At 40.3% G+C, this 17246-nt stretch overlaps 1 protein-coding gene across 1 annotated transcript in view; it reads right to left on the bottom strand.

The window, feature by feature from the left end:
- Positions 1-1597: 1597 nt before the first annotated feature.
- Positions 1598-17246, bottom strand: part of LOC127526438 (zinc finger protein 845-like) — a gene marked incomplete at its 5' end in the record, with an annotated part of 164267 nt that continues 148618 nt past the window's right edge. The window contains one exon of the mRNA XM_051921950.1: positions 1598-2800. Within this exon, the coding sequence (XP_051777910.1) occupies positions 1977-2800 (824 nt within the window). The remainder of the gene's footprint in view (positions 2801-17246) is intronic.

Genomic DNA, 17246 nt, shown 5'->3' with positions numbered 1-17246 from the left:
ATTAATGATATATCACAGTTGCATATTTTATTATACCTCCTTAACTTTTATCGACATTTATCTAACTAAATTTATTTTTCTAGTATCAGAATGTAGTTTAAGTTAATTTGTTTTGGTTTCAATAGATGTATTTCTCATATTTTTGATTCTTGTTTTCTTTTTTCACATCTTTGCGCCCCCCTTTTTGTTACTTCGCGCCCCACAGCTTGAGAACCACTGCAGTATAGGTAAGTCTGCTCTCTCCAAGCCTTTTCTAATTTTATTCTATTTATTTGACATGTATATTATTTGGTAATTCTCAACTGGGGCAGCACGGTGGCGATTTGGTTAGTGCTGTCGCCTCGCAGTTGAGAGACCTGGGGACCTGGGTTCGCTTCCCGGGTCCTCCCTGCGTGGAGTTTTCATGTTCTCCCCGTGTCTACGTGGGTTTCCTCTGGGCACTCCGGTTTCCTCCCACAGTCCAAAGACATGCTGGTTAGGTGGATTGCCGATTCTAAATTGGCCCTAGTGGTGTGCTTGGTGTGTGGGGTGTGTTTGTGTGTGTCCTGCGGTGGGTTGGCACCCTGCCCAGGATTGGTTCCTGCCTTGCGCCCTGTGTTGGCTGGGATTGGCTCCAGCAGACCCCCGTGACCCTGTGTTCGGATTCAGCGGGTTAGAAAATGGATGGATGGAATTCTCAAGTGTTAAATAAGTTGTGTGCCCCCCACCCCGCGAGTTCTTATATACAGTTTTGTATGTTTTATTATCAAAAGCAATCAAACAAAAACAAAATAAAATTTAAAAAAGCATTTCTTCTTTTAGATAGATAGATAGATAGATAGATAGATAGATAGATAGATAGATAGATAGATAGATAGATAGATAGATAGTGCACTACCACAGTGTTAAAACATAATTCAGCGTGGTGTACAGCATGATCAGGTGTATATTTTGGATTATAATTTTATTTTACATTTTATTGATTTTGTATTAATAGTTTGTTTATAATTATTAGTAATTGATTTATTAATTAATAAGCATTGGTGAGAAGCTGTTAGTATTTTTTGTCAAGGTACGTTTTTTATTTTTTGTTATATTAAAATTGCAAAATATATAATATTATAAAGCTGAACTATTATTTATTGTGTGAGGTTATGTATATTGTAAAGTGTTTTTTTTTCTTTTTTCTGATGAAATGTGTATAATATATTGTAAATAGTTCTATATTTAATACGTATGTTATGAAAACAGAGCTAGGCACATGGTGGAGGCTGTAGAGCCTTTGGTGAGAAGCCGTTTGTATGACGCCCTGTTCTTTACTTTGCTTCTGGAAAAGGACAAAGGATATAAACTTCTTTGTCTCCTCCATGTTGATTTGTTTTTCACACAACACTAAGTAGGATGGATTTGTGTCAGTTACATGTGCTTACTGTCCAGGCAGAAGTGAACCTCACTCTTTAGTCAGGACAGTTCAGTTGTATTTCTCTCCTGTGTGAATTCTGGTGCTTCTCTGAAGTGTACTGCTCTCACAGATTTGTTACCACATTCCAAACAGCAATATGGCTTCTCTTTGAGATTCATTTCTCAACAATAGTTTAGTTTGCTTACTTATCAGGACACGACTGAACCTCACTCTTGAGTCCTGAAGGGTTCCTGTTTTTCTTGACTGATTTTTAAAGTGCTACTGATTTTATTCTGTTGTGAACTCTTGTGTGTATCTGAAGACTGACCATCTGTGAAAACTGTTTATCACATTCATTATAGCAATATGGCTTCTCTCCAGTGTGAAATCTCGTGTGGTTCTGAAGATCGCCTTTTTGTGAAAACTGTTTACCACATTCATTACAGCAATATGGCTTCTCTCCGGTGTGAACTCTCATATGTCTCTGAAGATTGCCTTTTTGTGAAAACTGTTTACCACATTCATTACAGTAATATGGCTTCTCTCCGGTGTGAACTCTCGTGTGTTTTTGAAGATCGCATTTTTGTGAAAACTGTTAACCACATTCATTACAGCAATATGGCTTCTCTCCAGTGTGAACTCTCGTGTGGTTCTGAAGACTGCACATTTGTGAAAACTGTTTACCACATTCATTACAGCAATACGGCATCTCTCCAGTGTGAACTCTCGTGTGTCTCTGAAGATCGCATTTTTGTGAAAACTGTTTACCACATTCATTACAGCAATATGGCTTCTCTCCAGTGTGAACTCTCGTGTGATTCTGAAGACTGCGCATTTGTGAAAACTGATCACCACATTCATTACAGCAATATGGCTTCTCTCCGGTGTGAACTCTTGTGTGTCTCTGAAGATCGACTTTTTGTGAAAACTGTTTGCCACATTCATTACAGCAATATGGCTTCTCTCCAGTGTGTAATCTCGTGTGTCCCTGAAGATGGCCTTTTTGTGAAAACTGTTTACCACATTCATTACAGTAATATGGCTTCTCTCCGGTGTGAACTCTCGTGTGTTTTTGAAGATCGCATTTTTGTGAAAACTGTTTACCACATTCATTACAGCAATATGGCTTCTCTCCAGTGTGAACTCTCGTGTGGTTCTGAAGACTGCACATTTGTGAAAACTGTTTACCACATTCATTACAGCAATACGGCTTCTCTCCAGTGTGAACTCTCGTGTGTCTCTGAAGATCGCATTTTTGTGAAAACTGTTTACCACATTCATTGCAGCAATATGGCTTCTCTCCAGTGTGAACTCTCGTGTGATTCTGAAGACTGCGCATTTGTGAAAACTGTTCACCACATTCATTACAGCAATATGGCTTCTCTCCGGTGTGAACTCTTGTGTGTCTCTGAAGATCGCCTTTTTGTGAAAACTGTTTGCCACATTCATTACAGCAATATGGCTTCTCTCCAGTGTGTACTCTCGTGTGTCCCTGAAGATGGCCTTTTTGTGAAAACTGTTTACCACATTCATTACAGTAATATGGCTTCTCTCCGGTGTGAACTCTCGTGTGTTTTTGAAGATCGCATTTTTGTGAAAACTGTTTACCACATTCATTACAGCAATATGGCTTCTCTCCAGTGTGAACTCTCGCGTGGTTCTGAAGACTGTGCATTTGTGAAAACTGTTTACCACATTCACTACAGCAATACGGCTTCTCTCCAGTGTGAACTCTCGTGTGGTTCTGAAGACTGGGCATTTGTGAAAACTGTTTACCACATTCACTACAGCAATATGGCTTCTTTCCAGTGTGAACTCTCATGTGGTTCTGAAGACTGCGCATTAGTGAAAACTGTTTACCACATTCATTACAGCAATATGGCTTCTCTCCGGTGTGAACTCTCATATGTCTCTGAAGATCGCCTTTTTGTGAAAACTGTTTGCCACATTCATTACAGCAATACGGCTTTTCTCCAGTGTGAACTCTTGTGTGTATCTGAAGATGGCCTTTATGTGAAAACTGTTTACCACATTCATTACAGCAATATGGCTTCTCTCCAGTGTGTACTCTCGTGTGTCCCTGAAAATGGCCTTTTTGTGAAAACTGTTTACCACATTCATTACAGTAATATGGCTTCTCTCCGGTGTGATCTCTCATGTGTTTCTGAAGAGCACTCCTGTTAGAGAATTCTCTGCCACATTCCACACTGCAGTGATTTTTCTTTCCTGTGTAAAATTTAAAACAAAAAGGAAAAAAAAATGTGCTTATTTTCAATTCGCTGCCTTATTATCAACATTAACTCACATTAAATACATGATGGCTGAAATTAAGAACAACCTTTAATCAGCATAAGCAATTGTAAAAGTTTTGTTGTACTTGGAAAACACACTTAATTTGTTAATTTTACATTCTCTATTACAACTGATCAGTAGAGCCACATGTATAAAACATCCTTATGCTCGGCCTCATATATGAAAGCTGCTTCTTATGCAAAAGTTAGGATTGATAAAACTAGAATTTGCCATTTAAACTGGCTGAAAGTTCCCTCAAGTTTTGAGCATTTGTAAGTCCTATGCAGACTTTATTTGTGTTAGCATTTTATCAATTCCAGGTGGAAAAATGAAGAACTGAATAGAAAATCTCATTTCATTGCACATTTCACATTCTGATGTTTGACAGGCTACACAAGAAGTGAGTTTTGATGTATCACAATGACATTTTAGCTCATGATGATGACTTAGCTGATTTAGACTCCCTACTGTCATCCTCTTTGAAGTGTGTGCTGAACTGCAGCCTTCATTACAGAGACCACCATGCAGAAATCACACAATCCCAGTTCTCTTACAGGTCTTAACAGCTGTGGGTTGTTTGGCAATGGCAGCTTTTCGGTGTGAACTGCCTGACCAGTGAAGAATCTCTCAGTCACCTTGTGCCACGTAATGCCATCTGTATGGGATGGTATACTTAAGACGGTAGAGAGATCGATGCAATATCATTACCATCAGGGTATGCAAGTCATGATCAAAATGAAATCTGCAGCAGCGTCTGCTGTGTTCAGCAGTGGTGGTCTTACTTGGCCTACAAGTCCCTTTATGATTACTGAGCTCACCAGTGTGTTCTTTCTTGTTATTGATATCCCAGACAGTTGAATTGGGTAAACTTGAGGTTTTCTGATTTCTCTAATAATTTCATTATTATTTTCCAGCTCTTTGACTTTCATTGGCACAGCTCTTGCCCTCATGTTGATCAATGGCAACTACAAAGACCAAAGGTTGTCTGTAGGTAGGAGTAAGCTGAGGTGTCTTAGGCCTGCAAGACTAAAGCAATGAAACACACCTGAGGAATCACAAACACCTCTGGCACCAATTGTCCCAAACATTACGGTGCCCTGAAATGGGATGACGATTCAGAAAAAGTGCTGTCATTTCTACAAGGTGTGACTGAAATGTTTGCAAATCCCCTTAAATGAAAATCAGTAATTTGTACTTTAATTACATCTGAATTATTTAATTCGTAATTTGAAACAGTAGATTAAAGGAGTAAATGCAAGAAGAATGTTTCATTGTCTCCGCCATTATGGATTGTACTATAAAAAACAGAATGCCATGCCAAGCATGAAAAGTGCACCTTCAATAATTAGAATGTGTCCTGACATTTATCCACACTTGAACTAAAACCACTTGACACCAAAACAAACAACAAAATGTCTTCTTTCGTTCACCAAAGGAAAAGAGAGCAATGCATGAGTGACTCCTCAGTGCACAGGCCTACAGAACTGCAGTGACCTCGGAGAAAAATTAGAAGATGAGAAAACGGAGGAAGAGCACAGCTGTTGGTGTATCAGCTCTACAGGGGAGTGGCAGGTGACACCAGGACTGGTAACCTTTGTGACACGCTGGTGACATTTATACTCACCATTATAATGTTAAAGGGTATCTACTATCAGGACTTATTTATGTTGAGTAAGCTAAAATTTGCCAGGTTTTACTGTCTATTTGATCCAATGTGTGTGTTCATGTATGGAATTATTATCTCTGTTATGGCTGCAAACATCAAGCAGTCCAAGCCTGCACTCAATGAAGAGCGCTATAAAGAAGAAATACAACTGAATTAAACAGTAGTGTTACACAAATTAATCAGTCTTGAATTAAAATTGCCCAGTTTTTGTGGTTTATTGTGAAATCGGCTTGTAGTTGGTTGAGTGGTCCACCAATTTCATGACATGGAATATGTTAAGCTGAGGACACGCACAGAACTGACAGAGTGCACAGAGTGGAAACTGATGAAGAAAATAACTGCTGTGTGGAAACATCTTAAAGCATCTGAAATGTGATAGGAATTTTATATATAAAGTTTAAAGTGAAAAAGTTAGTTGTGGTGTATTTAAAGCAAAGACATTTGCCGCAACTAATCTGAGGAGAAACGTTTAGGTACAACACTCGGCTGAGCACATCGACTTTCAGCAATGCAGTGAAAGCAGGAAAACCTCTAAGGAAACAAATGTGTCTTAGCTGTCAATAATAGCACTGACTGAAAAGAACCAGACATATGATCAGGACAGGACAAAAAAAAATCAGAGAATCCTTCAAAAATAATTACAGTTTATCATTTTAGATACACCACCATTTTCTATAGTAGAAAGTTAAGGGTTCCGTCATTTAATTCTTCACTTGGATGCACGATATACTCTGCCAAGCAGATGATCCTTTTCAGACGTAGCATTACCAAGATGAACACTTTCATGACATCTCATACACAGTGACATGCAAATGTGTGGGGACTCCCCTGATAACTGTTACTGTGAATAGTTAAGTCAGTATCAGATTAATTGATATCCAAAAGCCATAAAGTTAAACATAAAACATTCTTTTCTGCATTTTAAACAAGATTTGTGTCGTATTTTTGATTTGTAGAGTGAAAAAAGGAGTACCCCAGAAATGTTTGTGCACCCCAAGAGATTGGAGGTCTGAGATATCTTTTTTCCCTAAGATGTCAGACCCTAATTAGCTCCTTAGGGCTTTGGCTCGTTCACAGTCATCATTACGAATGGCCAGGTGATGCAAAATTCAAAGCTGTATAAATTCTCAGACTCCACAAACCTTGTCCCAGCAATCAGCAGCCATGGGCTCCTCTAAGCAGCTGTCTAACACTCTGAAGAATAAAATAATTTATAGTCACAAAGTAGGAAAAGACTATAGAAGATGTCAAAGAGTTTTCAAGTAGCCACCTCCTCAATTGGTAACATTATTAAGAGATGGCAGTTAACAGGAACGGTGGAAATCAAGTTGAGGTCAGGAAGACCAAGACAACTGCTCATAGCATTGCTAGAATGGCAAATCTAAACCCCTTTCTCTTAAAGCTTCGTGGTGGTCTTTTGTAGTCAGACTCTGGAGTGGTGATACACTGTTCTACTGTTCAGCAACACCAACAGAAACATGACCTCCAAGGAAGAGCCATCAAAAGAAAAAAATTCCTGTCCTCACCACAAAATTAAAAGATTGCAGATGAACATCTAAACATGCCTGATGCATTTTGGAACCAAACATTTGAACTGATGAAGTCAAAAAATAACTTTTTGGCCAAATGTGCAAATATGTGTTTGGAGGAAAAAGGGCACAGAATTCCAAGAGAAGAAAACATCTCTGACTGTTAAGTATGAGAGAAGATCAATCATGTCTCAGGCTTGTGTTGAAGCCAGGGGCACCGGGAACTGTTCACTGGTAAGGGAAGAATGGATTCAATTAAATATTAGAAAATTCTGAAGCAAACAAATAAAATCTAAAAATGAAAAGAGTATGGCTTCTACAAAAGGATAATGATCTGAACTGCACCCCAGAATTCACAATGGACTCCTCAAGAGGCCCACGCTTAAGGCTTTGTCATGGCTCTCTGTTCCTTGATCTGAACATTAAATGACAATCTGTGGTGTGACAGACTGCCTGGGCCCATTCCCAGCAGGGATGCCTTCAGCAAAGAAAGACAGGGGGAGAGGGCTTATTCTGGATACTGTCTCCCCCAGACTGATAGAGGGCAGCCCCCTTGGCTTGCAACGGGGCCACGGGTTTGAAGCATGGAAGCTCAACCTTGTTGGGGCCCATTGCCACCCCCAGGAGGTGCATGGATGTTTACCGGGCCCTGTTTAGCAGCACTTCCGCCACACCAGGAGGTGCTGCAGGAAGAAGGATATTGGATTAACATCATTTAAATAATCTATATTGTTAATAATTTAATATGTGAGGATACGGTGTTGCAGCGCTAGCGATGTTCCTGCCTCGTGCTGTATTCTTGCTGGGATTGGCATGACCCTGAGATGGATAGATGAATAGAATAATTAAACATGTACTGCAAAGATATTTCAATGTTCCTTAAAAGTTTGAAGAATTGGCGTTCTAAGCTTACAGATGGCTTGACATCTATTAAAGAACTGATTGTGTGGTGATTGGTGACTTGGAGAAAGAAAAGGAAGGACAGGAATTGGAGGTTTGTACGTTCTAAAAGAGACAATACTGCCGCAATAAATTATTTCATTGAAGGTCGCGTACGGCACAGCAAGCATCTTGCAGGAGGCAGGAACAATCTCGTGCGCCACCGTGTTCCCATTTTTAATAACGTTCTTTAATTCCTATCATCATGAAAATGATATCAAGTATACATCTCAGTATTTTAATTATTCAGAGAGCTGTAATATCATGAATGTAATGGATTCTGTGTCCTGTTGGAGGAAGAGAAATCCCGTTTAAGAAGCACGTAGTGAATCACACACATAGAGCGCATAGAAGAACACATACAATACAAAGCATTAAACGTGATGCTTTAGTTATGGTGGGATTTGAGAAACTAGTAAATTAAATGATTTTAAGATGAAGTTTATGATGTTCTACTTTAATGACAAAATAAACTAAGTGATTAAAGTGGAAATTTCGAGATTAAAGTTGACATTCAAGCTTTTTTTCTTACTGTGTCCCTATTTTTTTCTTTTCTCTGTACCCCAATAAGCTTTTATAGGACACTCAGACGGTGGGCTATGACTCACCTTTTCACGGCGACTTTGATATCAGACAACTTCTTTTTTATTTGGGGCACTGTGCGACTTTGTAAACTTGAACTTTCGAATTTCTCCGCCACTCTTCATCACTCGATCAATTTCCTTTTGTTGTTTATATCACTGTTTAAACCAACAAATAGTAAGTTTTTCCTTTGCCTCCAGTTGGTATTCGCTGAAATTCTTCTATCTTCCCCCATGCTTTTGCCATCATCTTTTCAAAGAATGGTGAGCTTAAGGGCTATTTATATTGATTTGCATATTGAAAGAGGCGTAATTCTGGGAGGAGTTGGGGAGTGGTGGCAGGCGTGTGCACGTGAGTTACTTTTCACGCTGACCGGGATTTATGGAGCACAAGAATGTGGGAGTTGGCGTACTCACAGATTTATGCATCTGGATTTTTTTGTGCGTACGCAGATGTCTGCTTTCGTCCGTATGGCATGTTTTAGTGTGATTTCTACGCATGACGTTATGCATGATGCCCCTGGAGTCAATCTGGGTGCCCTATAAAAGGGGTCAGTTACCACTACTCAATGGCCAGAGTAGGGAGGAAGAAGGAAAAAACCTGTGAGGAGGAGTGGAGGTTACAAGGACTGGAGGCAAGAAAGACTGTGCTTGGTGTTGTGGACATTGTACTCTTGTGAGGAGCGAAGAAAGCACTTCTCACCTGTAAATAAAGGTGTGCTGTGTGGAGAAACTTGTGTTTGTACACACCCTGGGCTTCAAAGTGAATAGAACTCAAAACAGCAATGCATGCAAGACGGCCCAAGAATCTCACAGAACTAGAAGCATTTTGTAAATATGAGTGGGTGAAAATCACCCAAATAAGAACTGAAAAACTCTTAGTGGGCCACAAAAAGTGTTTACAGGCTGTGATTTCTGCCAAATGGGGTGTTACTAAGTAAGGACCATGCAGGTGCCCACTCTTTTCCTTCAGGCCCTTTTACCTTTTTCATTATTTTAAAAAGGTAAATGATGGAAATAAAAAAGTAATCTTGCTTAAAATATTAAAGAAATTTGTCATCTTTAACTTTATGCCTTTTGGAGATCAGGGGCCTCATGTATAAACGGTGCGTACACACAGAAATGTTGCGTACGAATGTTTCCACGCTCAAATTGCGATGTATAAAACCTAAACTTGGCGTAAAGCCACGCACATTTCCACGGTAACTCATACCTTGGCGTAAGCAATTTCTCTACTCGGTTTTGCAGACTCGCGGCACCCAGCGTCAAAGCAGTGGTACTGTTCCTGTGTGGTCACCCTTTTCTTTCTTAGACCCACATTCCTGACGCGGCTTTATAAATACACTGAAACTAACTGCATATTGTTTATTAGTGTAATGCATCTGATTGTAATTAATCTGCAGCAATATAATGGTCCAGGGAATAGCCATAGTATTCCAAATACCATAACTGCTTTAGCGTTGTTACTCTCACTGCACTTCTTCTTCTTCTTCTTTCAGCTGCTCCCGTTAAGGGTTGCCACAGTAGATCATCTTTTTCCATATTACTCTCACTGCACCACTCGGAGTATTTATATCACTGTATCTGAGTGGGGAATCACAGCAGCAGCTGATCGGAAAGAGAATTATCGGTACACAGCATGAAGCAGACGCTGCCTTAGCCACAGCAAAACAATTTAGAGACTTCCCAGTATGGACTTCTTGGGATGAAACTTTTTCTAAACCGCGAACTATAAACGCACTCAATCAGTCCATCAAGTGCTCCTTGTAGAACTGTTTACTTATAAGTACAATTACCTCACTGTAAACTTGGGATACAGTTATAATATTGCACAACCTGCGCCACTTTATAAAGCGTGTACTTACATATGATGACGGTATTCATTTTTAAGATGAAATGCAGCAAAATATGTTGATTATGTTATACAGATAAAACTTTAACTTCATTTAAATAATCTGTATTGTTAATAATTAAACATGTGAGGACACGGTGCCGCAGTGCTAGCTAGTTCAGGGATTGTTCCTGCATTGCGTTGTATTCTTGCGCTGACGCGACACTGGAAAGATAGACGGATAAAATAATTAAACATGTACTACGAAGATATTTCAATGTTCCTTAAAAGTTTTGAAGAATCAGCGTTCTAAGCTTACAAATGGCTTCATGTCTATTACATAGCTGATTGTGTGGCGATTGGGTATTTGGAGAAAGAAAAGTAGGGATAGGAATAGTACGTTTGAAAGAGATAGTACTGCTGTGATAAATTATTTCATCTTAGGTTGCGCAAGGCACAGCAAGCCTCTTGTATGAGATATGAACAAGCACTGCGCCACCGTGTTCCCATGTTTAATAAAATGCTTTCATTCCTATCATCATGAAAAAGATATCATGTATACATCTCAGTATTGTAATTATTCAGAGAGCTGTAATATCACGAATGTAATGGATTATGTGTCCTGTCGGAGAAAGAGAAAGGCCGTTTAAGAAGCAGGTAGTGATTCACACACAGAGCACAAAGAAGATCAAATACAGTAATCCCTCCTCCATCGCGGGGGTTGCGTTCCAGAGCCACCCATGAAATAAGAAAATCCGCGAAGTAGAAACCATATGTTTATATGGTTATTTTTATATTTTCATGCTTGGGTCACAGATTTGCGCAGAAACACAGGAGGTTGTAGAGAGACAGGAACGTTATTCAAACACTGCAAACAAACATTTGTCTCTTTTTCAAAAGTTTAAACTGTGCTCCATGACAAGACAGAGATGACAGTTCTGTCTCACAATTAAAAGAATGCAAACATATCTTCCTCTTCAAAGGAGTGCCCGTCAGGAGCACAGACTGTCAGAAAGACAGAGGAAAGCAAACAAATCAATAGGGCTGTTTGGCTTTTAAGTATGCGAAGCACCACCGGTACAAAGCTGTTGAAGGCGGCAGCTCACACCCCCTCCGTCAGGAGCAGAGAGAGAGACAGAGAGAGAGAGAGAGAGAAACAAACAGTCAAAAATCAATACGTGCCCTTCGAGCTTTTAAGTATGCGAAGCACCGTGCAGCATGTCGCTTCAGGAAGCAGCTGCACAGAAGATAGCAACGTGAAGATAATCTTTCAGCATTTTTAGACGAGCGTCCGTATCGTCTAGGTGTGCGAACAGCCCCCCTGCTCACACCCCCTACGTCAGGATCAGAGAAAGTCAGTGCAAGAGAGAGAGAGAGAGAGAAAAGTAAGTTGGGTAGCTTCTCAGCCATCTGCCAATAGCGTCCCTTGAATGAAATCAACTGGGAAAACCAACTGAGGAAGCATGTACCAAAAATTAAAAGACCCATTGTCCTCAGAAATCCGCGAACCAGCAAAAAATCCGCGATATAGAGTGAAGCCGCGAAAGGCGAAGCGCGATATAGCGAGGGATCACTGTACAGAACAAAGCATTTAACGTTCTACTTTAGTTATAATGGGATTTGAGAAACTAGTAAATTAAACGATTTTAAGATGAAGTTTATGATTTTCTACTTTAATGGCAAAATAAACTACGTGATTAAAGTGGAAATTTCAAGATTAAAGTTGACATTTCGTGCTTTTTCCCCACTGTGTGCCTATTTTTTTGTCTGTACCCTAATAAGCTTTCATATGACACTCAGACGGTGGGCTACGACTTGCCTTTTCACGGCGACTTTGATACGTGATTTCTTTTTTATTTCGGGCACTGTGCGACTTTGTGAACTTGAGCTTTCGAGTTTCCTCGACACTCTGTCACTTGATCAACTTTCTTTTGTTGTTTATATCACTGTTTAAACCAACAAATAGTACGTTTTTCCTTTGCCTCCACTTGGTATTCACTGAAATTATTATATTTTCCCCCGTGCTTTTCCCATTGTCTTTTCTTAGAAGGCTATTTATATCGATTTGCATATACAAAGAGGCGTAATTCTGGGAGGAGTTGGGGCGGGACAGAAGGCGCGTGCATGTGCGTTACTTTTTATGCTTATCGGGATTTATGTAGTGGAAGAACGTGAAAATTTGCGTACGTACAGATTCCTGCATATGGATTTTTCTGTGAGTACGCACATTCCCGCTTTTGTACTTATGCCATGTTATAGTGTGAGTTCTACGCACGGCGTTATACATGAGGCCCCAGGTCATCTTTTATTTACTTAGCTGGTCACAGTAACAGAAATTTTACCCAAGGTGCCCAAACTTTTGTATGCGACTGTAGAAGCCTTTCTGAGAGGAAATTCAATCTCTACAAATTGTGTGAATGGATCAAGACAAGCGAGAGGGCCATTCATGGATTGTTCTTTGTCTGCCACCTCCTCTTAGACTCACCCAGTCATGAGAACAAATCTCCACACAACATCACTGGGAGGACCACTCAGGCAGACCAGTCATGCCAACCTGAGGAGTGGTAAAACTGCACAGGCAACATAAAGTGCTTATCTCACTGCTCCACTGCTTGTTAATGACATTAACAAAGGCAAAAGGATTAAATTAAAATTATATACAGCAACTTCAGAAAGAAAAGAAATGTCATAGAGAACAAAATTGCTTTATTTTCTCATATTCTTCAAAGAGAAACTAACAATTAGACAATCATTTCTAAATACATACTTAACAATAAAATGTGTTTGCGCCCATGCTCAGGTGTAATGTCCAATGAACAAAGGCAACAAGACACACAAAATAAGACGGATGCAAGGCCTAGCATATCCAGTGAATGGAGAGTCCTAAATACACTTTGTGATCAAAACACAAGGACTTAACATTTCACCATCGTGCACAATTTACTAAATGAACATTTCACTGTGCTAGTATTTTAAAATAAGAGACTAGAAGAAATTATAAGAGATTGAAACTAATTTATAGCATACTATTTTTTTCTACAAAACTATGACAAATGCTGTCTTGCTCATCATAAGTAAGCACAATTTAAATAATCAAAATACTGGTCACCAATGTCACAATTACATTTTATAGTTCTGGTCAGCAGCACAAATCTCCAGACATCACACGAGGGTCACTGAGACACACAGACCACCTGCCACACCAGGCCTAGGAGAGGGAGCTGCACAGGCCACACATGAAGTGTTTATGTCACATCTCCAGATACTCCATGACTGTGCAGGTCAAAGTGGGCATCGCCATTTTAATAGGATTTTTAGTGACACTCAAGACCTGTTCAGACAGAAGATTTAATAAGGATACAGAAAGTCAGCTGCACCCCTTCACCCTGTAATCCTGAATGAATGGCTGAAGCGCAGCTCATACCAGTTATCAGCCCAGTACTTCATCTAAACACAAAGGTGTAAATTAGAGTTGAGGCTGCAGCTTTTCAGAGTGTCCTTCAAACAAATCAACACCCAAATTGACTTTCATCTTAGGCTTCTCACTGAGAACTGAACCTGCCTGTTTGTGAGGGAAAAAATAACGAGCCTATAAGCAGGCCCTGGATCTGCAACTAGAAGGAGCTTTAATTCAATCACCAGGGGCTACACCCTCCTTTAAATGTAGCTGCATTCACCTCTTCTGTCTCTTTTGGTAGATGAAGACTTAGGATATGTTCTCTCTGGGGAGCAAAGAAGCAGACAATGCTTTCTCTTTGTGGGCTGAAAGCTGACCCTTTTGGTGTGAGAAGCCATCCACTCTGTGCAGAGCAAACAGTTCACAAACTTTCTTTGACCTGGAAGCTCCTCTCCATAGAGCCTTGGACATGGACACCCTGAACTGACTCTAAGAGCCACTCTTCCCAACATCTGTTCTAGTCCCTGAGCAGTCTGGCAAGACTTAAAAAGAGCCATTATTACAAGACGGGAGTTTCAGTACAAACCCTCTTGTGCCAGAGAGGTGCAGAGGGAATACTAAAGTGCCTAACAGTGAGTTGAGAAAGACAGAATCACAGCACACCATGAACAAAGGAACAGATAGCAAAGACAAAGAGTGAACTCTGAAGAGAGTAAAGGACCATTTGAACCTGGAACAACAACAGCAACAACTCCATATAACATCAGAAATCATCTTTAAAGCCCTGGTATGATAAAACTGTTTATCTGAGCCAAGACAAATTCGAACTCTAAACAGCAAGTAAAGATGCAATCTGTTCTGTGATATGCTTGTAAGTCTCATCTGTCTGCGTCCTTTCACTGTCAACAAATAATCAGTTATCAAATTTAAATAATCTTTGTGTTTATCAACACATTGTATTATTCTGTTTCTTAAATTAAGAGTACATGAGTTGCCTTGATGTACTGTGAGTCTAATGGCCAGAGACCCCCTTCTCATACAGAGTAGTAAGGTAAACAAAGAGAGAGCCTTGCAAAGTTACTTTCCTTTGTGTAAACAGAAATTGGAAATTTTACAAACAAATTTCTGAGAACTGGCAAGTCATCCCAATCTGCTAATCTGATCCACCTAGTTTCTTTAATACAACATCAACTCGAGTTTTGAAGGTCCCTAAAGTCCTTCTCTCCACACTACCTGGTAATTTATTCCAGATGTCTGTGTTTCTCTGTGTGAAGAAAAACTCATTGATGTTTATGTGAAATTTTCCCTTAACTTTCCAGCTGTGTCCTCCTGTTCTTGTTGAACTCTTTTTAAATTATCAGACAAGTAGAGCTCGACTGCTTTAATTACCTTCATGATTTTAAATATGTCAGTCATGCCTCCTCTTAATCTCCATTTGCTTAAACGGAAAAGTTTGAACTCTTTTAAACTTTTCTGATAACTGTGGTATAGCAGGTCCACAGCTCATGTCAAAAAGGACACTTTTTAAAATAAATAATCGCCGCACTCGCGACTTAGAGAGGGGGCATGGTATGTGTGGCCGGAGTGGTTCCCGTGTGATTCGTGATGCAGACGGTCCTCACTTAAGTGCACAGGTGAGGAGTCGTCTGCATCCGTAATTGATGCCTGGAGCTGCTAAGTGCCACATCTGATCCACGTCATGAGGTGGCTCGAAAGGGAAGAAAAAAACAGGGAAAAAAGACGGAGGTTGAGAAGGACAGAAGGCAGGAAGTAGGAGGAGAAAGCCGGTGCATGAACGAGCGAAGGTTCTCATAGTGGAGAACACCTGCAGCTGAGCAGTGAGCCTGGGTGTTTGGCCGGCACCCCAGAAGCAGGCGGTAGTGGTCGCTCCCGCTGAGCATTATTGAGGAGCAGGAGTGACCAGAAGGAGGATGGCTCACCGCATAAGGCCGGGAAGGCAGTGGGAGTCAGGACATGGGATGTGAAAGCCCCAGAGTAAGCGCCCTGGTCGCTGGGGAGCCCAAGTCAGGTGAAGCCCACCGGAGCCAGGGATCAGCGAGACGAACAGACCAACAGGAGAAGGCAGAAAGACGGTCAGCTGCAAGTAGGGTGGCTCCCCTGGTGCATAACCTGGACGGGAGGAGCAGGGGAGTCACCAGTAGAAAGGCATTGTTTTAACCTCGTTTTTAAAGGATTTATTTATTGTTTTTAACCTCCACAATTCACAGCGCTTTATTGGATTATTTATTTGAAGATTTTTGAGAGACGCTGAATTATTTATTTGGACACTGTTTTGATTTTGATTGTTGTTTTAATAAAAGCACTTTGAACTTTTTGCACCATCCCCTTGCTACATTGTTGTGCCTCAATGTCCAGCTCATCTGTGAAATTACCGACGGTGTCGGGTTCAAGAGATCACAAAAGGCAGATGGGAGCATGGAGCAGAACCCGCTTCGTCACAATAAGTCATACCTCGACATCCCTAGAATTAGCCTAATCACTCTTCACTGGACTTGTCTACCTCTGCTAGGTCTGTTTTGAAGCCTGGAGACTAAAACTGCACACAGTACTCCAGATGAGGCCTGCGGTGTTTTATAAAGCCTCTGCATAACCTCCTGTGACTTGTACTCCACACATCAGGGCACTAAATAACCTGACATTCTCTTAGCCTTCTTAATGACTTCTGAACAACGTCTAGCAGTCGGTGGTGATGACTTCACTACAACTTAGAAATCCTTCTCATAAGACCTTCCATTGTGTATACAAACCATACATTTTTACTTCCTACATCTGTAGTACTAGGGTGTTGTACCGTTGTATCTTGTTGTATCTTGCCTGAAGAAGGGGCCTGAGTTGCTTCGAAAGCTTGCATAATGTAATCTTTCTAGTTAGCCAATAAAAGGTGTCATTTTGCTTGGCTTTTCTCTACTTCCTACATGTAATACTTTGCATTTACTTAAATTAAATTTCATCTTCAACAAATCTGCCCAAGCCTGTGTACTGTCCAAATCCCTCTATTGTGATGATTCAACAGATTCTCGATTATCTGCCAAATCCACCTACCTTGGCATCATCTGAAAACTTAACCACCTTGTTATTTTTATTCCTATCCAAATCATTTATATCATTATGCTTCTCGATATCCAGAGGCTGTTCCCTTGCTCTCAGCCACGTCTTAAGCTATCACACGGGAAAATGTAGGGGTCTTTGCACATAACAGCATCCCTAAAGAAGTCGTTACAGACCAACAGATGCTTTTCACATCGGAAAACATTTAGGGAAATGGCCAAGTTACTTAAAATAAAGCATTTAAAGTCTGCGGTGTATCATCCACAAACCGATGGTCTAGTAGAGAGATTTAACCCTTTAACCGCCAACTCCCTACATATTCCCCAAGCCAGGCGAAATCTGAACAATTTTTGTTTTTTTACTTTTTTACATTTTTTTTACATTTTTTACATTTATTCAAGCAGTATTGACCACTAAATGTTGTGCAAGTTGCCAGTGTATACACGAAATCTATAAATGTAACCTGAATTCTCAGCTAAGCAAAACATCTTGATACCAAACCGTGCCCTTTTCAATGGTAGATACTGTCGAAACTGTAAGCGGCCCGTCCACGACAATAAA

This window comes from Erpetoichthys calabaricus, assembly GCF_900747795.2.
Source record: "Erpetoichthys calabaricus chromosome 1 unlocalized genomic scaffold, fErpCal1.3 SUPER_1_unloc_7, whole genome shotgun sequence".
Taxonomy (NCBI): Eukaryota; Metazoa; Chordata; class Cladistia; order Polypteriformes; family Polypteridae; genus Erpetoichthys; species Erpetoichthys calabaricus.
This window is presented reverse-complemented; position numbering and strand designations above follow the sequence as displayed.